Source organism: Augochlora pura, chromosome 6, assembly GCF_028453695.1.
Source record: "Augochlora pura isolate Apur16 chromosome 6, APUR_v2.2.1, whole genome shotgun sequence".
Classification (NCBI taxonomy): domain Eukaryota; kingdom Metazoa; phylum Arthropoda; class Insecta; order Hymenoptera; family Halictidae; genus Augochlora; species Augochlora pura.
In genome coordinates, this window is record NC_135777.1 from 18,746,493 (window position 1) to 18,772,136 (window position 25,644).

Sequence of the window (25,644 nt, forward strand, 5' to 3'; positions counted from 1 at the left end):
AAAATCGCTAAGGGCAGTTTTGACCATCTTAATCCGCTATGCCCTTTATTCCGCGGGATTCAATTATTAGATGCGATACACTTTCGAGGGTAGTGGCTCAGAGATGGCTACGAAAGATATCGAAATGTAGAAATCATAGTCAGATTATATCAGGTTATGTTTCATTTGTCAACATTTATTCTTTCTAAGAGAATATAAATGTGAGTTTCAGCTTGAAAGAAATAAGTTACTTATTACTTCTGAAACCCTATCTTGTAGAACATTAATTGCTGGCCATCGCCATTGGCAAGTACTTGGAAATGTCGGAACTTAAACAATTTTGTATGACTCATAAACTAGAAACTATTGTCTAAAATTGCAGTGTACCGGTTTTCGAACATTTAAATGATAGTATAAATGGCTGCAATGTGAAGAAAATGCAGTTATCTTTATTCTAAAAAATTACCTTGGAATGCTCATGAAAAATTGAATGATTTCCGCATTAAAAAAATCCCACGCGTCATTATAGGATACTCTACGCGGAATATTTCCACAAAATTTAAAGTAAATCGGATACATGGTTTCGAAGATGTCGTTACGGCCAGCTTGGAAATGTAATTTCGAGGGAAACGTAAAGTAAGTTTTAAGATATCTTTTTCTCTCTCGGCTGGATTAAGATTTTTTAAACTTTACCTTTCCTCGCTTAAAGTTCAAATGTCGAAATACCGCTTTGACGTAACAGTCTACATGCTAGAAGCTTGAAAAAACATAAAAGAAAAATCGATCTTTTTTAATCGTTGGAGTGTTGTCAAAAGAGACGTCGCGCGGGCTGGTTCGTTAAATTATTTCGCTAGGGAACGTGTCGGTTTCGCGTCCGGCACGCACCCACGCACACAATTTTTATATTATGCAGAAAGAGGAGAGAGAAAGAGAGAAAGAGAAAAAGGAGAAAGAAAAAGGGACACGGGCACCTTTGAAAAGCACACCTCGCAAAGCTTCGACATGCTGACCCACTTCAGGAAATTTTATTCCCCGCTCGATTATCCGCGACGCGTGCCAGATTCGAATCGTCGACGCGGACAGGTCAAACGTTCCATAATTTATCTGAACGCATACAGGACCCGGCACGTACAGGACCCGGGTAAATATTTTCGAAAATACCAGCGACGCCCGGGTACGGCAATAAACGCGCGTGCTACCTTGACAAACTAATTTCCACGGCTATTCGGTGTTTAGCATTTTTACGGATTAAAGAGGTGTCCGGTCTTTTTCGGCGGTTTTGTAGCGACGCGCGGGGGGGAACGAGGCTACAAAATTTATGCACTCGTTCTAACAATGGATGAGAGAAACGCTACACAGTGAAAGCATCGAGAGATTTTTCGTGATACGGTCGCCGAGCTGCGGAATCTGTCAAAGAAATGATTTCTATTTCACTCCAGTTTGCTGTAGCCGAGAGAGGACATTTTTATATCGCACGAAGATCTGCGAATTCTAGTTTCTAAAAGAAGAATGCATTATTGAAAAATAATACGAACGAGTAATTTATAATTAAATAACATATTGACGACTTTTAATCAATGATATGTTTTCAACAAGTATAATTACCTTAATAGAAAATGTTGCCATTCCGACATGAAAAATATTTAAAAATAATTGACTGATTAAAAAGGACATTTTTTTATTTAACCCAGACCGTAACCGTAATTTTCTAAATATATTTAGGGAACTACTATTTTAATGACACCAAAAAATAATGATTCGGGTATCTTTGTTTAGATGAAATGGAAACTAACTTCAGGGAAAGTTGAATTCGTGGAACAACGAGTGTTCGCGAGCAGCTCGCAGCCCTCGCTACCAATCGTCAGCTGCTCTTCGGGATGGCAAGGTCTCGGCTGTAACGAGCCATTGCACGCGCGTACTTAATAATCGCGAGCTGTTTTTCCAGCCGACTGTTTATCATACCTGAAGTCACAACGCGGGCGCGGGCTCGCGTACGTGCGCCGACGGCCGTGCCTCTTGCGCTTGTTGGCCGGTAATTAGCACGTGGGATAATTAAGCGTGAGTAATCGGCCGGGCACGGGGAACTGTTTCCGGAAAGCTTGGCCATTCGTTACGGCAACGGAAAATTCGCGCGATTAAGCTGATTCCGGGATACGTCTACCGGATAACTACTACTACTACTACTACACTGCCAACTTCGGGGTGTTCAACGGAATTACCCCGGAAATTTAGGGCAGGAAGATCGCTAACAGACTCTCGGCTGCAGCGGACTATCGGGCAGTCGATTTTCTTTAGAATCTATTACGCGGCAGTCGGTAACTTCGGCTAACAAGATTTTTCGGATTAAAGTTCCGGCACGAAGAATACTTCTCCTGGCGTTTCGAGAATCGTTGTTCGAACATAACTTCGCCGGCGAAAGTGAAAATCGGGGAAACTTCTCGCGGTGATACTTTGTAGTCCCGACTTAGGGAGACAATACTTATTGGCGGGAGTTGTACGTAACGAACACCACGCGAAGGCACGTTTCAACGTATTAATTTATTTCACAGTTTTCTGAGATAAAATTATGTGAAATGTTATTTCAAATAGCATGTTATTTTATTTTACAACTATTTGGAATCATTATTACGTTATTTTAACAGTAACGGTTATTTTTCATTTCTATTTGAAATACAATTTACCGGTGTCTCTCGAGAATTATATGACCGAGTTAGGATTATGAACCAGCAAGTCGCATTTTCCGGATTACGAGAAACAAGGAGTATTATCCTTTACGAACGTACATATTATTTAGGGAACAAGTTTATTGTTATGATTATTTGAAATTAAGTTAATTAAACTTTATAAGTTATGTCACTTATCTTCTTACCGTTTCGACGTGGATTAGTACTTTGCACGCACGGCGAGATTGAATTTATAATTACAATCACCTGCAATTTGTAGATGAAAATGGATTCGACACATTTCGCTAACAATGCGAATTATCATAAACACGTGTAATTCAGTGGCAAGCGATTTCCGGGACAATGAGTGTTCGGCAAATGAGATAGGCACCGGGTTACACGACCTACCTGAGCCAGAGCCCGAGCTCGTTACACCTCGCGCCACGCGGTGGAAGTCATTGTCTGATCAAGATGATCACCGTAGCACAGTGATTCATTTTAATCGAGTCGTTCTGAAGACCGGGCCGGATTCAGACCATGGAAGATTAATGGTGCTTCCCGGCAAAACGTTAACACGAAAACGTTAACACTAATGTATGCCGGGCTGGCATACCTGTCCAGGACTTTCTATCTCCCCTGGCTGCTGCAAGATTCATGTGTCCGGCGTCGACTTCGGTCGCGAGGAGTTACCCGGGCCCCGGCGAACTGGGACAAAAACCGGGGCAGCCTGTTAAGTTTCGCGAAAGTTTAAGCAGATAGGGAAGTTCGGAGGTAGCGAGGCGTTCGCGGGATCACGTGCCGAGAAATAACGACGAGAGACTGGGACCTGCTTTGTGTGCCTTGCTCGGCAGGATGCCGTCCGATATAGCCCAAGCCAGGAAACTCACCTGGACCAGAAATAGAAGCCGCCTTCGCCTATAATCTTCGGGCGACTGGTTCTCCGATAAAGAAACTAGGAATTCGAGGCTGACTTGGCACGGAATCGACGAATTGACTTTCGACTCTTGGTACACGGCGCTTTTTGATGGCTACGGGACCTAGACCCGGAGCTACACTGACTGGTATTCCTGTTTCCATGCTTTTGATGACTATAGGACCTGAAGTACCAGTTCATTTTCTGATCTCGACCTGATAAGTCTGGCAAAGCCAGGCACGTTTCCAACGTCTCAAATATTCCTGATCAACTGGTCTGGCGTGAAGTGCCAAAAAATGATTCCTGTGCATCTATCGCGGTAACATATTATTCTTTAACAGCCTAAAAATATAACACCTACGATCTACCAATCAGTACGAGACGAATAAAATCGCACTGAATCGTCATAAACTTCTACGAACGATTCCATTGTTCAATTTACTAAATACGACTATTATTAACTTCTACATCGACAGAAAATTTAATTCTTCTGTCAACAAATTCTAGGAATAAAAAGAAATAGAGGAAATAAAAATGATATCATTCTATTAACACTACAATAATCTTCGTCAGATATTCCGTCAAATTAATCTAAAACAAAATGATTGATCTTCTCTTTTATGCGCAATCCAATCATTGAATATTAAAGAAGTCCTAATCCACGCGGCTGCGAAAGTAATCGTAGCGCGAACTGTTAACACACCTGTCGAAAAATGAGACAATTGGCGTGAGCCTGAAACGACAAAGGGAATTAGGCGAGGCTCGTGAAAGTGTCTTCCATACGATTACTTCCGCGGGCGAAAAATGCAGTTCGCAAATGCAATCGGCGAAACGAGATTCTCGATATAACCGAATCAGAGCATATCATCGTTCGATGACTGTCGAACCGTCAGCGATCCGCGGACTCGATTGTCATCCGATAGGGAGAGCCGGTTGGGCTGAATAATTCGAGCGTCGGTCCGCGTCGCATCCCGCATGAATAGTCTCCCCGAGAATCATTCAATTATGCAATAACCAAGTTCGACAGGCGCGAGACAAAACGTTCCGCCGTTGAAACACCGTTCCCGTGCCGTCTCCAGGGAGAGAGCCCCGTGCCGCGCTCGAGGCAACGTTACGAGACGACGCGACGTCCTCCCGATGAGTGTATCGATCTTCGACGTCAAACCCGTGACGCGGGGGATGCTGCACTTGAGCTGTTTCACCCCCTCGAGCCTCGTGCTCTTTCAAAACTTACTCGCGGAACGCATACTTCGCCCCGCGAAAATCCGCCGCGACCTATCATTGTTGATCCGACAAAGTCCGCGGGGAAACTTTCGAAAATATTATTTAGCAACCCGGTCCTTCTGAAAACGATGATTTAATGGATTTCTCAATTCAAGCGTACATCGGAATAAAGTAAATTTATTCTGTGAAGGCTCTTATAACTGGAATGGACATTATAGACGATGAATATTTTTTTTTTATTTTAAGAAGAAAATATCATCAAAAAGAATATTATAACAATTGCATGTGCGTTCACATGTAAGTCCGAAAAGACAAACGAATACGTCAAGACTATCGTCGCATGCACAGTGGATAGCATTGATTCGCGAAAAGAACAATCCATTCACCTCGAAATCGCGGCGCGCTCGAAACTTTTTGATTAAATAAAGTAGTTCGAAAGCAAAAGCTATTTTCGCCGAGGCTCCTCAGCGTGAAGCGTCCGAAACTTTTAATTTCAGCAACAACGGGTATAATTGCGCTCGAGTTTCGTTAGGGAAATGAACGTTGCAACCGATATCAACGAAGAAATTTCGTGTAAAGCCAGCTTCTTCGTCGCGTTCGTTCGTAGCGATCCAATATGGCGGCGCCGGGGAGAAGAGACGAGAGAGTATCGGCGGTGTTTCGCAAATTTTCCGCCGCGTTCCATGGACAGCTCGAACATCGCAGCAATCGTTATCAGCCTTTGCGATAAAGCCGTGCGCTTTAATTATCGGGCGTACGAGGCGATACGCGGCGAGCTTGTCCACGTCGACGCGTGGATTCCAGTTGTAAATTAATAATTACATTGCGGGTTTCGTCCTTGAACTTACAAGCGTGTCCTATCGACAGGAGCACGTTAACATGCTGGAATTAATTACGGGGACCTTAACACTAAACCTATCGGAGCGGTTAAACGACCGTGGTTGAAACTTCGAGCGAAATTTTTAAGTTCAATGTTCTCGCTTTTTCTCGTCTAACTGCACGACCTTTTCAACGAAATACAGTGTCGTGAATAATTATAGGTAGAATAATTAGAGCGTAGGCGGCCTTCCTTAGCTGAGACATCCTGTTCTTTTGAAAAAAATTTAACAATATATTTGATCTCGCGTTCCGTGATACCTAATTCTCTCACCCATAAACAGCTGCTCAGAGTCGACTAATTAAACAGCTGAAACCACGTTCAAGAATCTTTTCGCAGAGAATAGGGAGAGACGAAGTGATTTTCACGCAGAGAACAACTATGTGGGAAACAATGCGACATTGAGCGACGACGTTAATTAGTTCGAATGAAGTTAAAACGCAGACATTTGGTCACGGTTGTCCCATGAACAATGAATCTCCATTTCCACGTTCACACTGTCGATATAATAGCGCGCGTGCGGCTTAATAAACGCGCGCTAATTGAATGATAAAACGCGGATACGCTACTTTTCACGACTTTCGCCAGGATTTTCATTTTCCTGGAGCACGTGATCCTCGCGGTCGTAAAATTTTCAGGGTGGATGAAACGTTAACGGGGAAAGTCGGCGCCGGCCATTTATACATGTATATCAAATATATAATATCTAATACGCGGTTCTTTCTCGCGAGCACGATGCTACTGTGCTTCGAGCTTTCGAAAGTATAATCCCCGGTAAACCCCGGTACAAATTTATTTTTCATAACAGGGAGCGCTGCTCTAAGGATTCGCTCATCGTGCTCGAAAGCACGTCATTAAATTTTTATGACAGAGCGCATTCGAGGGCATCGCTACATTTCTCGTGCTGCTATTATCGGCTAATTATAAATGGCAAATTATTAACTGGCAAATAAAATACAATTTAACAGGAGATATTATTAAAGACTGATCTCCCGTCTCGGCAGCATTCAGTTCGCATTGCAAATCTGCTTTAAAAACCGATTACAGAGGGGAACTGCCATAAACAGGATATTATGGAACGTCAGCCGTTATCTCGAAAATTGTGAATCTTTCTATAATAGAATTAAACTTGTTTTATTATTTATAATTAATTCATAACTATGTCGAACAATTAATTTTTGTATACTTTTATTAGGACTGAATCTTTATTCATTGCATTCGATCAGGCATTTCTTCAAGCACGTTTTTTTGTTATCTTCTACGTTATCTTCGATTAAAAATTTTCGACTGCTCGTAGGACTTCTGAGACCCATTTTCAACCGATTTCGATTTTAATAACTTAGGACTCTGTGAACGTAAGAGAAGGACGGGCATTAATTGTAGGACGTCGCGGTACGTCCTCGCCCCAATTTTTTCTGGGCATGAAAAATCGCGAGCCATCATGACGAATTGCCGGATCGACACCCCCGCGGGTTTCGACGGCGCGCAAATCAAAGTAGAACATCGCTCACCGTTCGATTTTGTCCATCGTGGTGGGATGCTGCAAGATGGTCTGCTGTCCGGACATTTCGACGACGCATTGTGTACCGAGCTCCAGCTCTGAAACATAAATTGTGTTAGTCCAATCAGCGTCGGCGACGGTTGGCGCGCGGGTGTTCCGGGCTGCCGCGAAAATTAGAACACGATCAACCGTTTTCTCGTTTGTGTGCGGGACAATTACACGAACGGTATACAAGGGTTAATACCGTACAATCGCGCGAACCGCTCGTAATAGGACAAGTTCCCAAAATGCTCCATTCCCGAACAATGGCGACACCAAATTGTACAACTTCGACCCCAGCTATTGAAAATTACGGTCACAGTGCCCAAAAATTAACTAGCGTTTAGAAGAGTCGCCTAAAACTTTGGAATCTACGAAATATCATGTTTTGCAGTAGGGTAACACCACCGGAAAAACGACCGATTTCATGTCTTGTATTTTATAATTATTCAAATCACAAAACTATATTTTTGTAAGGTAAAACTCGGCACTTAAAACGATGTCTAATAAATCGATCGTTTTTAATCGCTGCCAAACAATTTAGCAATCGCCGTGCAAATAGATAATTATCGGAAAAGAGGCAAGAGCGATAGCGTGGAAGAATCGTTGAATAATTCAGAGAAATTAATCGAGATTGTGTTTGAGTTTATTGGATGGCGTAGCTTTCGGCGTAAGCGTAAAAACTTGTGGATAAATATTGGATTGTTTTATCGCCGAGCCAAATTGAAAGTTGAAATTAGTCGCTTAATTAAGCGTCATCCACGCGGAACCAGTTCACTCTCGCGACGCTTTTTCCCTGGTAAATTTCATACTTGAACCGGTCATCGCTGCGCGCGTAATGAAATCTCGAGTTCATGCATAATGGATCGTATAAACAGAATTTACAAGGCGGGACCGCAGTGCGCCGTCCGTCGTCTATAAATATATATTTCGCCAACATTGGGAAAAAAGGACGGGTATCGCAGCATCGGAAAAAAAGCGAGTATTACAGCAACATCGAAAAAAACGTGAGTATTACAACATTCACTTGGATCATCACTATATTTATAACCTCCGTTCCGAGAGACGGTTGATTATATGCTTAGTTCCGTTGAATTAAAATGTTTCTCCGCTAAATGATACCTTCTTCCTTAAATTACTGGAATCCGAAATCGAAAAAATACACCTGTCTTTTACATCGTAAATTGACGCCTCCTCCAGAAGTTTTTATCGATTTAAAAAACAGAAAATCTGTCGTAGTGATATTTACGGTTTCAATTATTTTTACAAATGGCTCCTAATCTCTAAAAGATTAATATAAATAAAATCAATATTGCAGTTCGAAGCTCGCCGCAAAAGTCGCCATAGAGACCATAACTCTGTGCAATAGCGCAGCGCATCGAGGTCATAAATAACGAGATCAAAAAGGATTACAGCTTTAATCTCTAGTATCAGGGGACACGCAGAAATCTTAACAATAAAGTCCCCGACCCGTCCGAAACGATTGTGTTCTAACGTAACTGTCGCGGACGGAGTTTGATCACGCGTTCCTGTTGACGTACCCGATTTACTACTGAATATGCATTGTATACCTGAGGGAGTTTATTTAATTATAAGCCCAGAACAAACCGAACAGCGGCCCGGCATTATTCAGGCAGCACGTTACGACGCAAACCGCCAAATGAATTGTCGATCGACGAAGAACACGCCCGAGATTTACTAGAAAATCTCCCGTCGTTCCTTGGGAATAATGATGAGATCCTGTTGCAGAATAATGCGAGACCCGGATACACCGGCGGGCGATTTTGTCGATAACTAATAAGAAAAGCTGACATCGTCTGTGATCGATACGGCAGAATTTGTATAACAAGTCCAAGAGTAAACCGTGCTTGTCCTATTAGAATTTCGCCATTTTTCGTGTCGATCTTTATAGTCTCATCACACTGTAGTATCAATATGTTGCTTCAGCCCACCGACTATGCTTTCTCCGTCGAAATAAATTTGAAAAAATGTAGGCGAGTTAGCCAAGATCCGATGCTCCGAATATCACGAGAAACGAATGCCTATACATCGATCGTGGGTGGTTATAGTGTTTCGAGAGTAGAGATGAAACTACGTAACGAACAAGAAACAAAAGAAGCCGTACGTGTTGCGACGCTGGTTACATCCACACCCCCGCTTAATCGTATCACGCAGCAACTGTTTGCGAATAAACACGTCGGCACGCGAGATATCGAAACAAAGCGTCGTCGCGGATCGATCGTAGAACCAGCTTCTTCGATAGCGCGATTCTATAAACATACATACTCCCTTCGCTTCTGTTCCGAAAATATCGAAACAATCGTTTCCAAATTTTTACATAAATATTTTTATCAGAATTGATTTAGCTCGAATGGAACCGTTGACAGAAATGTTTGCGTCAATTTTTACGGTTCAAGAATTGCGCGGAGTTACGCGTAGCGTCGATTCCTATTTTATTGCTTTAGTTTCCATTTTCAGTAATATCCACGTTTCCTTGTATTTTATAGCCTCGGTCCGTTTACCGTTATTTCCTTTTATTTGCTGTGCGCGTATAAATCGTTCGCGTATAGGCACGCGAGAACAGATCGCTCTTCGAAAAAAAAAATATATATATATATATATATCAAAAACGAACAGCAACGTTGCGCGAGAATTAATCGAATAGGCGTATCAACAGAATTTACGAACAAGTGGACCCCTGTCGAGGTGGCAAACTGTCCGGTCACAAACACAATGACAACGAGAACAAACGTGAATCAGCGAACGTCGAGGGAAAAAAATCAAGTTGTTACTTGACGATGCTGTAACACGGCGAACACAACGAAGTCACGCGTGACGCCGGTCGTTAACGCGTAGAGAAAAAGGTTGGTAACAAGAAGGCTGTTTACGTTTGCGGAAAAAAAAAAGGTCAACAAGAAGGGAATGCGTGTCTATATACGGGGTGGGAAGAAAAAAAATTGGGAAAAAGTTGATGTACCTACATTGAAAGAAACGAGGAGTGGACAGCGTTGGTGATCGATGCGATCCATTCGAGCGGGTATAAAATGCAGGAGGGCGAAGGAGCGCGCGAGCATGTAGAGAAGCCATGCATAAGGTCTTATGACAGTCTTACGACAGTCACGAGTCATAACGCTCGTAACATTCAACGTCCGCGCGCATACGTAATCGCATGAGGCGGTAAATCCACGCTAAGCGACCACTCGCCTTAACTTTATTCAAACGCATCGGCAACCTGCTCGGCCAATCGGATCGATAACGCGTAACCTGTGCTCATTCATGACTCGATGCGCTCGGTGCTCGCGGATCGGTTTTCCTCCGCAGCCGATTCTTTCGAATCCTTTATCAAAGCATCCATCTTCGTCCTCGCAGCGTCAGTGGAAAACCGAGTATATCTCCAAACTTAACTCAAATCAGTCGAAAATACACTAACAAAATCGTAAATTCGATATTTTTACTATCTTTTGGAGCAAGTCGCATCTCGATATATGTCTCCTATCGAAAATTATAGCGCTTCTTAGCTTATGACGCCAAGGTGACGTCAACGGTTATAATGGTTCAAACCACACTTGCCCTACCATGATATCACATTCTTTCTTATCAATCATCCATGTCTGCTCGCATCTACAATGGCCGTATAACGTTTTACTTTCTTAATTTCATCCCTCACTCAAAAATGTTCTTCCGCAAATAAATAAATCGATTGCATAAATATGTAAAAATATGTGCACGCTATAATTCAAATACATTTGTTTCTTTGCAGCGTAGACCGATCAGGAAGGAAAGTTCAAACAGACTCGATCGTCGTCCCGTTTTTATGAACTGATCGAAGAGTTTCCGAGTCTGCCGCGCCATAAATCACGGTGATCAGCGCCGGTAGAACCCTGCCATACTAAAAAGTCACGCGATCTCTATGGATTTCCGTTCATTGACACGATCGCCGATGTTCATTGACGAGGATCTTACGCACGAGCGAGCGATCGCGGGCGCGCGACGACTCGCCGTGCGTGCCCACGCACACCGATGCCGCCTTCGGACATTTTAATTGCCTTTGTCGCGTGTACGTGTCGCCGCGTTGATTACGGCGATCCAGCCCGACGGAGGTGGGGAACGGATCGCCTATCCCGATCAACGGTGAACACGTCTTATCTGCTGCGCAATAGCCGCGCAAGAAACCTCGGGCAAGAAGCGCGCCGACGTCGATATTAAAACGCTTTTTATATCCGTCTCGGCAGCTTCTGGGTCACGAATAATTGAAAACCGAACGTCACCGGCCGGTTCAAATGTTCCCCATCACGCCCCAAAAAATTTGATTCGCAGATTCCGCGTTTTAGACCAACTGCTACTCGATTTTGATTTCCGTTCCATTAGGCTTTCATTGGTGTACCCGGTTTCCGTCGAGTTTTTCCAAAAAAATATTCAACCCTTTAGAAATTGTTATTTAAAAAACATAGAGGCTTGCGAAAGAATATATATTTTAGTTTTTAAACGTGTATCTACGTTTCGTATTTTTAAACGAAAATTACGATGTAAAAGTTTGATATTAGGCACCGTCGCTCTAAATAATTCTACGTGACGAGAAGGCATTTAAATTGCTTCAAAAAGTAACGTTATTAAATTATGTATTAATTTAATACGCCTTTCCGCCGATTGAAAACAGCGCGGAAGCTTGTTCCGGCGATTGCCGTAAACGCTCGATTACTCGCGCAGCCTCCTAACGAGCGTGCGCGGCAAACAAGAAAAGAATTATCCGCGCGGGGACAGGGGAGCCTGAAATTATCCGCGTTAACATTCTCAATTTTTTTTTTTCGCCGGTGCGCCGTTAACGTTCCGGTTTAACGGAATTATAATCATTTAATTTCGCTGCACCCTCGACCGAAAAGAGGGAAGAAAAAACAAGGAAAATGTCGGTCGTCGGCGCCGCGGAACGGGAGAGGAGGGAGGGGGAGGGGAGGGGAGAAGGAAATTACACCGTTTCGCGGGTCTACGGACAAAACCAAAGAACCGTCCTCGGGCTCTAATTAACTGAAAGAACCACTCGCCTGCCCCTGTTCCGCAAACGGCGGGAAGATATCGAACCGAAGGAATCGTCGAACGACTAATGAAAATTGAAACCGGACCTCTAATGGAACGTATTAATTGGCCGCCGACGGAGGAATTCTTCGGCAACGGGGAACAAAGCCTTCAGATCTTGATTTCGGCACGACGACGCGGCGATCGTTTCGAGTATGTTTAAACAAACATTCGAATAAACTATCTCGTTCTGTTTTATTTTATTTTTGCTTTATTTTTTATTTACGAGCCTGTTAAGAGGTAAAACAAAAAAAATCGAAGCGAAACGAATACAGCAGCGAGTACACGGCGAGAGAAATGTAATGGAAGCGTGAAAGAATAATTTTTATAGATACAATGTAAATGATGGAAATAATTGAAAGGCTCCTTCATTCATGCCGCGCTTTTAGAGAGTGAATGCGATTTCGAGGCCTCCCATTGGACGACGCGGTTTCTGTTTTATTGATGAAGGTGAAAGAAGATGATAAATAAGAAAGTAGGTGCAGCATCATGCGGCGGCGGAGATAGTGCTGCTTTAACGCAACGTACAGGGTGTGACTCGAGGAAATGACTAATTTTGACTTTCTCGCATAACCGGTTCTATTTTAATGAAAGAAAAAAATAGTCGGAGTACGAGGAAAGTTTTAAAACGAATCTGTTGACAAACATGTGTTCTGAATAAGTATGATCTAATTTCTATTTTTATTTTCTTCAGCTTGGCTTGTTACCGATTACTTGTCCAACGAGTTGCACAAAGTGAATAATCTAACATCGCGAGTAACTTTAACGAGAGCGATGCGGAGATTACGTTCGCCGAGGAACGACTATTTCCTTGTCACAGAGTTTTCCCTCGGTTTATTTAGGAAATCTCGACGCAGGCTACCGATTCGTGAAGCGAGCCTTGAGTAAACTCCTTTTTCGTTTTCTTTGGACCAGACTACCGTGGCAGGTAGACAGGTGTTCCGAGTTGGCTCAAGCCTGAACGAAGAACACGAGGCATTCTCGAGTGTACAAGGTGGAAAGGACACTCTAAGAATATTTTTAGTGCCCTAGAATGTTTTTCTCGTGAAAGAAAGCGGACGATAATTGCAGGTTCGTCTTCCACACTTACGGAAAATAATTTTATTTATTCAGAGAGCCGGAATACATCTGGAATTTCCAAGAATGCTGTCGCAAGAGAATTACGAAAACCTTTGGAATAGTTCACTAAAGGAAGGAGTAGTCATTGTTAACCTCTCACCTTATGATTTATTTATTTTTATTTATTTAATTTAGCGCGGCTCCATGCGAGGGATTATCAGAAAATAGAACTAAAACATTTCTATTTCTATTTGATGTATTTATATAAATATGGACATTATTTCATTTGTAATAGAACTGATTAATAAAGTAATGCCAATATTATTAAAATATTTTTGCAAGAGACTAGTTATTTCCACCGAAGGGTTTAAGCAGATAAGGTTCGAATAACAATGAAAACGAACAAAGCGTTTGACACAAATATTGTTCGCTTTCGTCCGACTTTATCTGCGTGCAAGAAGATGACCTCCATATCTTTGCTAACCTTATTGCCTGCAAGAAAAAAAATATCTGAACGAAACGATCACCTCCAAATTGATCCCGCATTCTCAATTGTATCCTCCAACAACCTACGAAAATAGAAACTCGCGTGAAGAGTCGCAGTCTATTCATCAGCGGACTGCAGATTTCGCGCAGCGCGCACGATTTTTCAAACGTGCTAGGTGAAAATGCGATGGATTCCGCCGTGCATTTCATGCCGCCTCGAACATTGCACTCGGAACAATCGAAATTTCGTCTGTGATTCCGGCGTAGGCGAACCGGTGCATAAAGATCTCCATTTGCATGAGAATCCGCAGTCTACTTATCACGCGCACTAAACCGACACGCCAACCGAAAGCGCAGATAAATCATCCGCACCTTATTTACGGCTCTCCGTTGTCAAACGATCGTGTTCCTCCGCAGATGTCTATCCGCTCGAGCGTATAATCGACGAATCGAGCGTTGTCTCCGCGGATATACCGGGTGTATTTCGCGGGAGCGATCGGTCCCAGCGAATCGCGAGCCGTCAAGCAAGAGGAGGGACCTAATGATTCGCGATAATTGAACGACGTCGCTGTCGTTTATTCGTCGCGCGGTGCCGAGCGGCTCTCGCCGATGAACGTTGTAATTCGTCGGTCTACTTTGTGGACACCATCTTCCCCGCGTTATCGATCCGCGCTGCCCTCCCACTTTACTGCGCTTTGATGCACTCCCACGATACACGTTTGTAACGTGTAACCCCGGCCGCCCTCCCCCTCGTGTACGTGCGATCGTCGAGCGTGTAACCTGACAGTTATCGAGCCACGGCTCCGAACGACGTTTATCATCGTCGCGATCTGTGTATCGTGATTCTGGTAGCGCGTGCACCGACTATCGCTCCATCATCCTCCCCCGATGATCCACCTACGGGGTGGCGCGCGGTTACCTTGCCGGCCTCTCGACTTCCCGTCGCTCGATACCGCTCAGAAACGATTCGATACGATTCGATACGATATCATTCCTAACGCAGGTAATCCCCTTTCCGTGTAATTAGATTGCGGGTCTTTATGAGGCATCAAAATTGACCGGGACAGTTGCAGGGAACAGACTTACCTTCAACGTAATAAGTTGGAGGTAATACGTTGGTATTTCTGTCGACTTATCAGCTTAGAGAGCAAGGATTAATGATTACGAACTTACAAATACGTCGCTTAGAAGCAACAGCAATCTCGTAAAGAATTTTTATGTAATAACACAAGGGTGTACCATAAAATAACGATTAAACAGCGTACTTTGTGCGAAATAAATTATTTACTTATTTTCTTCTTTTTAACGTTGTTTCGTTAATATTTTTTAAGAATTCTATTTCTCACCTTATGGCCCTGTTTTCATTTTGTAATTAACTGTCTCTACGAACTTTGTATAATTTCTTTGCGAATAAATTATTCTTGTGTGGCAGATCATTTCTTCAGATCAAAACAAAATGAAGAGATTTCGCTGAATTTCTGCCGGAAATACTTGTTTCAATTTCTCTGCGAACGCTGATAGCCGTCGAAATGAGCGGATCACTTTATCCGGGCAGCGTGTTTAGAGAAACGTTGAGAGGGGACGTTTTTCGGAGCCCGATAACGTGGTCCGCCGTACGTTTCCCAACCCCCGAATCGTTGTTTGTATTTTTGGAACGCGGCTGCACCGAGAAGATATTTGCTCCCGTCTTGAGCTGAAGTGCCGTGTTATTTTTTAACGGCACTCGAGGCGATGCTGTCGTTCGCCGAATAACGAAGTTCCGAAGGAACGTCTGCGCGGATCGCTCAAGGGCGCAATTAAAATGATCCCGGCTCCAATTATAGCATCACGCTGACCAAAGAAAATCAAAGGAACTCGCTCCGCGGGAAAGGATATTTACCATCCGAATGTCCGACTTGATAAATTCTTTAAACTCCCCCGGTGCACCCCGGCAGCGGATTACGAAACTTCTCCATTCAATAATGCGATTAAACTTTCTAATGACATCCGCGAATGGAAAAATATCAGCGAAAACAGCGGACGAACTTTCGCAATCCGGCGATTTCCAATTTAAATCGATTCAAAGTCAATGTTCCCCCTGCCTTGGTTTATTTCCTTCCTCAATCTCCATCCCGAAATGGCCTCGAGCTCTGCGAACGGCATAAATCATCGCCGACTGGAAAAGGAGTTTCGTATTATAAATATCTCAGTCCGTCGATTCTCACTTTGTTCTCGATTTTCTATTTTCAATGCGAACGAATCGGATAAAGTAACATCGTGAGCCGCGCGTTGCTCGATTTTCTAATTTCCTCGAGAACGTGCAGCGGCGCCTATAATCGCTAAAACAGCGACGAATTTAAGAGGGGGGGGGTTTAATTAAACGAGACATTAAGGACAAGTCGTAACAGCGAATTGTAAAGAGGCGATGAAAACGCGAAAACAGCTAAAAACGCGCTTAGGCAATTAAAGGAACGTGCGGCGAAGAGGTGGGCGGCGCAGGATCGGGGAATAAAAATTTTACGGGAACACGTACGGCGCGGGGGAATTAAACGAAACCACCGCAAGAGGAGCGGGGAAGGGGGGAGGAGGGGCTAGGGCAACACCGGCGAACAGGTAATTCCGGGGATAAAAAGAATTTCAACAAGACGCGTGCTCGTTTAAATTTAACTCAATTACCGTAATAAGCCGACCGACTTCGCAATTTTACCGTTAGCATTTGCACGTAATTGAACCGGTACTGTAGCCAATTTGAAATGTGCATATGGCTCCTATGATTCTTTACAGTTACTAACAACGATTCGTGGCCCGATAGCGAAATAAATTTTCTGGAAAACTGACATCTCAACGATTTGTCAACAGTTTCATTAAGGTCTATATAAAATCTAAACAAGTTTTAGAAAAATTTCAAATTATAAATGATCCTAAGTCCACCGTTCGAGGGTCGATAATTAAGAACCATTAAAAATTTCGATACCGAATTAAATTGTCAAGCATTCGTATACGAATCGAACGAAGGATATTGGAAGATGAAACTGCGGATGAAAAATTGGAAAGCTCTCGGAATGGGTGGCTTTAGTTCCCGGTATTAGACTTTTAAACAGCGGGATGGTGTACACGTGTAAAAGCAGAAAATCGAGGTTGCGACCGAGGTCAAAATCAATCGATTTGTGATAGCCCCGCTCGTGACATACGGTTATGACGTTTTTGAGTTATTCATTGTTCAAGTAACACGCGCGGCCAGCGAAATTTACCGGCCTCGCCATTTTTCCCGACATTGTGCACGTGTTAAATCAGTGTCGCGCGGGTATTTCCCAATCGTCGGCTTTCGTAACGGAACACGCGCTGATTAATGGCATAAAATGTTCAGCTGGCATTCTCCGACGTCCGGAGACAGAGGAAAGACTAAATCCACACACCGTGCAGAAAGAAAATCATTCTAGTACAGGCAATTAAATAAGAAGACGTTGACTGATTGATTTCGTTCTGTCGAAATCGCTAATTCAGGAAATGAAAGATTAGCTTCTCAATCTCGTAATTCGTCACAGATTTCACTATTTGATTTTCACTATTTGCTCGACTACAGGCAAGATTTAAAAGATAACAAAATCATTATAATTATAAGAAGACCTCTTGCTAGATAGACTGCGGATTTAATGTATTTATGACTGATGACGAGTATATTTATGGAAAACAACTGGTTAACAAGGATAACAGACTTCGATGATCTTTATTAATCATATATTTTACAAAAACGTTGTATTGAAACAACATTTCAAGGAAATCAAGCATACACAATTACAGTGACTTACACCCTCGTCAAAGTGCTCATAAAAACTAACTGGTTAAATAAGAAGACATCCAGTTCAAGATCACAATTCCAGCCTCTAGCTTACTGTCGACAAACATCGGGCATAGTAGCTTCGACGGGAGTTGAATTGCAAGAAGCGTATCCTGAAAAATCCTCTCCATATAACGATCGGAAAGAAGAAAACCCAACGTTCTACGGAGGGTTACAAAGGAGCCGTGAAGGAATTCTACGATCCATCCACCGCCTTGTTGCGGATCCAATTCCCGGATGACGTCGGACGTCGGACAAAGGCGGTGGTCGAAAATTGTATCGTCTTTCGGTAATGCAACCCTGCGAACGCGAACGAGGTCCGGGAGATGCGTCCGGCATCGGGACCCCCAGCAGCCTATCCGTCGCAGTTGTCGCGTTCTATCGCTAAAATAGTGTGCCGACGCGCATTCGGATACCTCGATTACATGAAACTGCTGACCAAGCGTTCGATCACGTGCGAAAATCTGGGCCAAGGATCCCGTGGAAGGTTTCCGCGAGTTCAAAGACTGCCGATCCCCCGCGTGCACTACAATCGAAAACTTTCGCGATCGTTTACTCGACGCCTGGGAAAATCCTCACGCGCGAGCCCTCGCGCTCCCGTGGATCTCGTTAACGTTCTCGTTTTTACGTGATCGTGCCTTTCTTGGGGGCTTTCGAGACCTTTCGACGATCTTGCATTTAACCCCCATTTGCGCCGCGTGCTCCCCGAACGATCGTAATTGCCGCTGGATTACGATTTTTATGCGCTCGTGGCAGACGAGACGTTCGGAGACCGAGGTTTCCTAACGATTCGAACGCCATGTTTGTTACATGCGGGCGATGGAGATATTTATTCATAGTTATGCAAATCTGCTACATCTTGCTGACTTGATTAGGAACTGTGAAACGTGAAAGTTTTGGAAATGTAATTCGTGTCGTACAACGTAACTTTTAATTCGATTAAATATAATGCTTCGAGTTTATGCAGTTTTTGAGATTGGTTGGAGGGGTAGTCGAAATATTAAATAGAACAGTATACAATGGAATTTAAGATATTTAAACGGGAGAAACTGAGAGAATAACTAAGTTCCTACAATAATTTCCCAAGAAAGTATTCGTATAATTTCAATAACTTTAAAATAAATTACATAGAATTCGTTGTTTTATATGATTTGCTAACGTTTGATTTGTTAAGGGTTGTTCAGTCAATTTCAACCCCTGCAGTTTGACACAATCATTTTAACAATCTCACAGTGTATTTTGCAACTGTATTATTACAATTTCATCTTTCCTAGCGATATACCTGTATTACCGGGTCCATTCTGCGGTAGGTTTACCGTCGAAACCCGGTTAGTAATTTCGATATTTTCGCGTGAGCGTGGCAGGGGCCGGTGGCCAGCGATGCGCACAGTCGCCGGTTAGGTCGCAAAAAGCGGTCAACGGTGGGTGACCGTAGTCACCTTTACCGAACGAGGGGGTTAAATCGCAGCGGTGAGAAATTAGAGTCGATTGGCTCGGCGCAGCATGGCGGCCATGCTCGATAACTTGGATTATCAACAGGCCCCGCTATTCAAAGCCAGAAGCGCACTTTCCCCGATAATTAATCGTCGTCGGCGGATAATTAAGGAAATAAAAGTGAGTCGAGAGGCAGCGTACGAGCGCAGTATCGATACACACCGGATCCGCGATAGTCTCGAGCCGAGCGATTCGCGGTATCGACGCAACCCGTCGCTAATTTGCGAACGAATGAATACGCGAAAATGAACGCGGACACACGCGCGGGCGCGCGCGCGCGCATGCAGCGCTCGTGGAAACTTGTAAATTTTTCATTAACGCTCGTCGACGTTTCGCTTCCTCCACGATCACAAGACCCGTAGCCGCTAGGAACGCTACAGAAATTAGTTTTTAATGAATCCAATTAGCCGCCGATTTTACTGCTTTCGATATTTAGCTTCCGTCGGGGTTTCGAGAAAATTTCATGAATAGAATACGCGGAACGCCATGGAAAGTCCAGCTTTACACGGATTATATCGAAACCGCCGGAAGTACACGAAGTTCGTTTCTTCTCCGCGGAATTTTGCCGAGTATTATTTTATTTTATTTATTCATTATAACGGTGGAAAATCGATAAATGTATGAAATTAAAAGGCACCTGTTCAGCTGCGATATAGGGTTTACATGAAAGAAAAGAAATGCGATGAAGTACAAAATTCACATCGCATAGATGAAATGGATAACAACAAATAAAAAACAAATTTGAGTGATAGATTGTAGACACGGATTTGCAAGATACTTTGTTCAGAACATCGTTTGAAGAACATTGATGAGATCGGTGCGCGCACATCGTGTAATTAGCAGCTGAATTTGTGCTCAAGGGAGATGGGTAATTAGGAGCGGACTAATTCCGCCGGACAGGCTACGGAAAAGACAATAGCCACTCAACAGGCAGCCGAATCGAAAGAAGAAAGCAAGGTCCGCCACACCTTCCGACCCATTGCCATTTTCTTTCCGCCGTCGCAGTAACAACGTTACCAGGATTGTATTTGATGATGACTGAAATGTAGGTCACGTGCGCGCCCGGCCGGAGGTCCAAGCAATGGGTCGCAGCGCAGGTGAAACGACTCGAACTTGAATTTAGAAAGAGAGCTACAGAGAATGCAAGAAAGGGGAGAGGCATTCTTGTTAGCGTCCCTGGCCGGGCTTAGTTTTTGCATTTGCTACACCGGGACGTGCGGCCGCATGCAGACTCGATGCACTTCAATGACCTGTTTATGGCATTGTTCGAGGAGAGGCTGCGGCCATCATTTGGCCGACATTATGTGCCAAGCGAACACACACTGCGAACGTTTTATTTGGTTCTGTTAAAAGTTTTAATGAGCATTCACGATTTTATACTTCCGCCAAGATTTGCTGTTACGTTTTATTACGATTCGGAACGCGCGTGTTTACAGTTCAAGATCTTTAAAAAATTGACGCCATTCGACGTCCTCGCGATACGAGCTCTTGTACACAGAAAATGCGTCTTCGAGTCCTAAGAACGACCTCCATTTTTTACTTTATCGACTACAAAATAACCATCAAAAGCTCGCCTTAAATCCGGTAACATCGAAGCGCCATTCGACTGCTCAATGAAAATGTTTATTTGCGTAAGCTCCCGCAGCTACGAGCCATTTGTTTGGGCCGTGCCGATGAATGGACCGTTCCGTCAGGAACAGGGGACAATCTATGCACGCGTCCGTACGATTCTCGGATTTATATCACGGTGACTCTGTTTGTTTTCGCGCGTCGATCGGCGTGCTCCCGCGGCGACGAAAAATAAACACACCGGCGAACGGCCCTGGTTTCCGTAATTTTATTTTTAATGCGGCCACGAGCGGCCCGGCAAAGCACCGCGGATATATCGCCGGGGAATCAGGGAAATATTGCCCAATAAACGTGTCGCTCGATACTCCGTGCCGCTGCCTTAAACTGCGCGAGATTTTCGCGCCGATCCGACGATACATCGATTTCCGTGCCGATCGAAAACGAACGCCGACAGGACGGCACATTATTTTCCGCGTTCTCCTCACCAAAAATTGGATCGGATAGCTTCGTTTCCGGTGTCCGTTTCGCAACCTCTGCGGCATTCCCCCTTGATTCGAACCAAATTCCGGCGATTCAGCCGCTTCATTAACGGACTACGCGCGCTTCCGACCGAACTCACTGGGAGTTTTTACACTTTAATATGAAATTCTTCGGTGGAATTTATTAGCTAACGCTGCATTCTTCGCGCGGGGTTACGAGCTTCGCCTTTTGCGGACAAGGATTTTCTAAAGCATTAAGAATATATTGCGCCGGAAATTAAATTATGTGTGAAGAACTTGAACAAGTTAACTAAGTTTTTGTGCAAATATTTTAACACTGAGTCCACCGTGCCGGTATCTTGTTTTTCATTTCCCAGTTGGTGAAATTATGAAAACTTTTTCTTAAGAAGTCATTGTTGTAAAGCCGCAAACATTAGCCATTTTTAGAACTCGGTAAGACATTCCTTTTATTAGTCTACAAGTTCTAATATTAAATCTTCGACGTGTCATTTTTTATGCATCGCGTCATTTTTTATACAAGTCTGGAGCTTCAATATTTAAATATTTTTGCATCAATATCTATTTTGAAATGGCGTCAGTTTGGCAGCGCGAAAGTTCGAATATTCAATTTTTCACGCAAGTTTGAAGCGCCAATGGCTCGAAGTTTTTCCCATAAATTTTTATTTTGAAGTGATAAGTCGATGCGTCGAAGTAATACCTTCCACAAGGTGAAAAATTGGTACCGGATATGCGGAAGCAGGTAACCAGTTGCTCTCACAATGGTTAAATGAACATTACCGTAGCGACGTGCGATACGCTGTTGCCATTGTACTACCGATTGTATGCGTAATGACGCGTCTAACGCTCACAAAGGGAGGTCGCGAGGTGATTTTCTGCTTTCTGGGCGTGATTAGCCTCGAATTGCGCAGACCGATCCGTAGCCCACAAATTAGTCTATTTTCCTTAGATATATTAAGCAATGTAGCCAAATTTTGGCTCTGATTAAAAATAAATTAACATCGACTATCCTTCTATAGTGGATTGTTTCGCAAACACTTAACGTTAGCATCAAATTGGCCCTTTGCACGCAGATAATATTCTCAGTAATTAACTCTTTAAATAAACTATAAAATGGCATTACAATTGAACATAATTATATCCCTGCAGGACGTTATTATCCGCGGTAATGTTACGTCCTTTACGAGAAGGAACATATGTTTAGAGCTAACTACAACCGACCATATATTTTTTTCGGTGATTTTCCCCGCGACATTTAAATTACGGCTGGAACTGCACCGTCGCTGTTGTTAAATAATAGTGATTTGGAATAATTAATATTATCCTGTTGATCGAAGAGAAAGCGTGCCTAATTATCATTAATTTCGCGATTCCATCGGAGCATCCCATTTCCCGGAAACCGCTGGTTGACACTGAAATCCGCGCGCGTAAAAGTCACGGTAATGGCAATGGCGGCGCTAATGACGTTTTCTTTATCAGCGCGCGAGCCAACGATATGTATTCCGATTACAAGCTGCGCGCCGTCTCGCTCGCGAGTTACGTCAAAACAGCCGACGACGGCAGCAGGCATGAACGCGTCAATATGCGAAACGTGTCACGCGAAACAACGAGACATGTCATCTTTTTTCTCTACTAAGCAGGTAGAATCAGCAGAAAAAGACTGTATCTCAAAGTTCACAACCTCGCTGCCGTGTAATCGCGGTAAATTATCGATTACGGCATATCTATTTAAACAGCTGTGACTTCAAAACACCAACCGGATAATTCCTAGTTACATTTCAAGTCGCACATTGTTTTTTAAAAACACATTAACACAAAATGCATTCATACAGAATACATTCGATTGCTAATTACTGTCCAAATTATTCGTTGTTCAAGTCTCATTTATCGGATAAGAAATACGAGAAAACTATCGATGTACCGAGTACACTCGAATCGATCTTCTTAAGTCGACAGATACTTCGATCTAGTAAATATATTTAGGATTTGTCTAGGATTATGTTCCATAGCGTAACAATTCAACGGCGACTATCGCTCCGAATCCCTAAACATGATATACGCATGTGTAGTAGGGAGATAATAGTACTACGACGATATAAAAACGACACTGTGAATGGGCTCCGGTGACTAAAACGACAAACTGTCATCTCGTATTACACGAACCTATTAACCAGACGGGACGTCTCATCAATTAAGCTCGCCTCCAGTTCAATATTTATCGAATCCGACCAAGAAACACCGTGTTAACAACTCTGTTCGTTATGGTTTGCGAAGAGTCGCCGAGGAACAATCGAGACGTTTTGACATCGGGAAGCGTGGCATCGCGAAATCGATCGCGATTTCCGTATGCTGACAGATCGATCGGATTCGGTCGTGCGACGCGTGTCCCCGATCGAATGATGCCCGATGTCCGAAGGTCGCTGTCGTGTAACGTCACACTACCTAGCATTTTAGTCACATGTTTGTTCTTTGTCACGCGGGTTTACAGCCGAGTAGATACTGCGCGCGAGAATCCGAGGAGGAAGAAACGTCCCGCAGACACAGCATTCGGTGATTTTAACGGACGGCCGTTTGGATCCACGTCGGCGTCCCCGCCGAGGACCATGGCAGGACCAGGGACAACGCGACGACAGCCGAGACGCAGACACGCCAGAATCCGTATTTCGGTTAAAGGAGCGAAAGAGAGGGAGAAAAAGAGAGACGGACCGAACTAGTAAACACTAGAGATGTGACTCGTCGAAGGGGGCTACCGTAGTGCTCGCCTTCGCCACGCTTCCTTTTTATCGAGCAACCGATGTAAGAAACGAGATAAGGGTATAGAAGGCGATAACGTGCCACGATATCCCGCGGCAGGTGAAAACACCATCTGGTTCGGACGGGGCGACGAGGAGGACGAAAAAAATGACACTGTCAAAACGTCGCGCGATCCTAAGGCGATGGTAATCGAGGATTTCGAAATCGGAGCCGCCGCAATAACAGGAGCTGCTCCGGAAAACGGTGACCGTGCTCGGACGGTTTGGACCTTCCCGGACAATAGACGGGGACGTTTGAAAGGATACGTACCTCTCCGATTGAACGGCCGGACCCGTACGGCAACCTTTATTTTATCCGTAGCCATGATTTCACACCGGTAACGCGCACTGTATATCCCGATCACAAGGAACTGCTCGATGCTTTTTTATACACAAATAGAATCTTCACACGATCTTCATAGCGCTACATTATTCTCAACCCATACCGCGAACCTTTCATCTTTTCAAACGGCACTACGTCTCACCGAGCCCATGACACACTTCGCCATATTGCTTGAAGCTCGTCGTGCACCAGACGACAGTCGTTCTATCGAGTGAACGTACTTTCGAGAACTGCCGCTAGGAACGCTCGAGAGCCCCGACCACTGTGACGTCACTTTGTGACGGAATCAACCATTGCCAATCTCAGACACCCGAAATCCTCCAGACTCGAAAATCCCTGTGTTATCGACCTTGCGGATTTTCTATGTTATCGATCATTCATTTGAATTTCTCGTCTGATTCGTTGGCGCAATTTACTTTACAAAGTGGTTGCTTGCTATCCGAAATAAAAAATGGGAGATATAATAATTTCGCTCTGTCTTAATTAAATGACTTGTGAGAATTGTACTTTGAAATGTGTTTACGCATTATTAAATTGTTTAATCGCAATGCGTTTATGAACTGTGACGAAATAGTGAGAGGATGGTTCATTTTGTTAAATTATTTTACCTAATTGTGGTCAGTTAGATATATTAACACACGAAATAATATCATAACGGCGAACTAATAAAACAGAAATAATGAAAAGATGTACTTTTAATGTATATCTTACAATATCTCAAACATTAATAAATCAATAGCATATTTAAGTAAAAAAATGTACAATAAAATCCAATAGCAACAAACGTGGGATACTTAAAATTCAATTGTACCAGTTAAATATTAACCATGAAATATAGAACTTAACAATGAAGAAACAACACTATGTTCAATAAAGGTAATGCAGGTCACTGTAGTCCGCTACAGAATATCCCATTGTGCGTTATCTAGCGGGGAAATTTTGTACGAAAGAATCGATGCAGCTATCGATTACTAAAGTACATTCAAATTTGTCCAACCTACGAATATTTAACGCTATAAGAAAAATTATTTTATAAAGTTTCTCTCTTGAAATAATTTCGCTGATTACTTATGGAACTTTCAATATTTAAAATGATCAAATAATATCATTGAAAAACTTCTCCCTGGACTCTAGAATTTTAAATATTGAAACTTATGTTCAAATATGAATTTGAACTGCTACAATTTCAGCGCAAGAGCCAAAAACAATTTCGCTCATGGTTTATTAAAAATAGATTTTCTGAACTATTCTCTGGTAATGTAACTTTCTTCCATGCCAGTGCCGGGCAAGTTATAATTTTATAACAACAGGGGGTAAAAAA

General features: G+C 43.3%; 1 protein-coding gene across 4 annotated transcripts in view; it reads right to left on the reverse strand.

The window, feature by feature from the left end:
- The window catches only part of LOC144471741 (kinesin-like protein KIF13A), a 136,812-nt gene extending 112,290 nt beyond the window's left edge, over positions 1 to 24,522 (reverse strand). For all 4 annotated transcript variants that reach the window (XM_078184089.1, XM_078184092.1, XM_078184091.1 and 1 more), the window contains exons 1-2: positions 24,252 to 24,522; positions 7,168 to 7,255 (exon numbers count right to left, since the gene is read on the reverse strand). In XM_078184089.1, the coding sequence (XP_078040215.1) occupies positions 7,168 to 7,255; positions 24,252 to 24,306 (143 nt within the window). In that variant the 5' untranslated portion in view covers positions 24,307 to 24,522. The remainder of the gene's footprint in view (positions 1 to 7,167; positions 7,256 to 24,251) is intronic.
- Between the last annotated feature and the right edge of the window lie 1,122 nt (positions 24,523 to 25,644).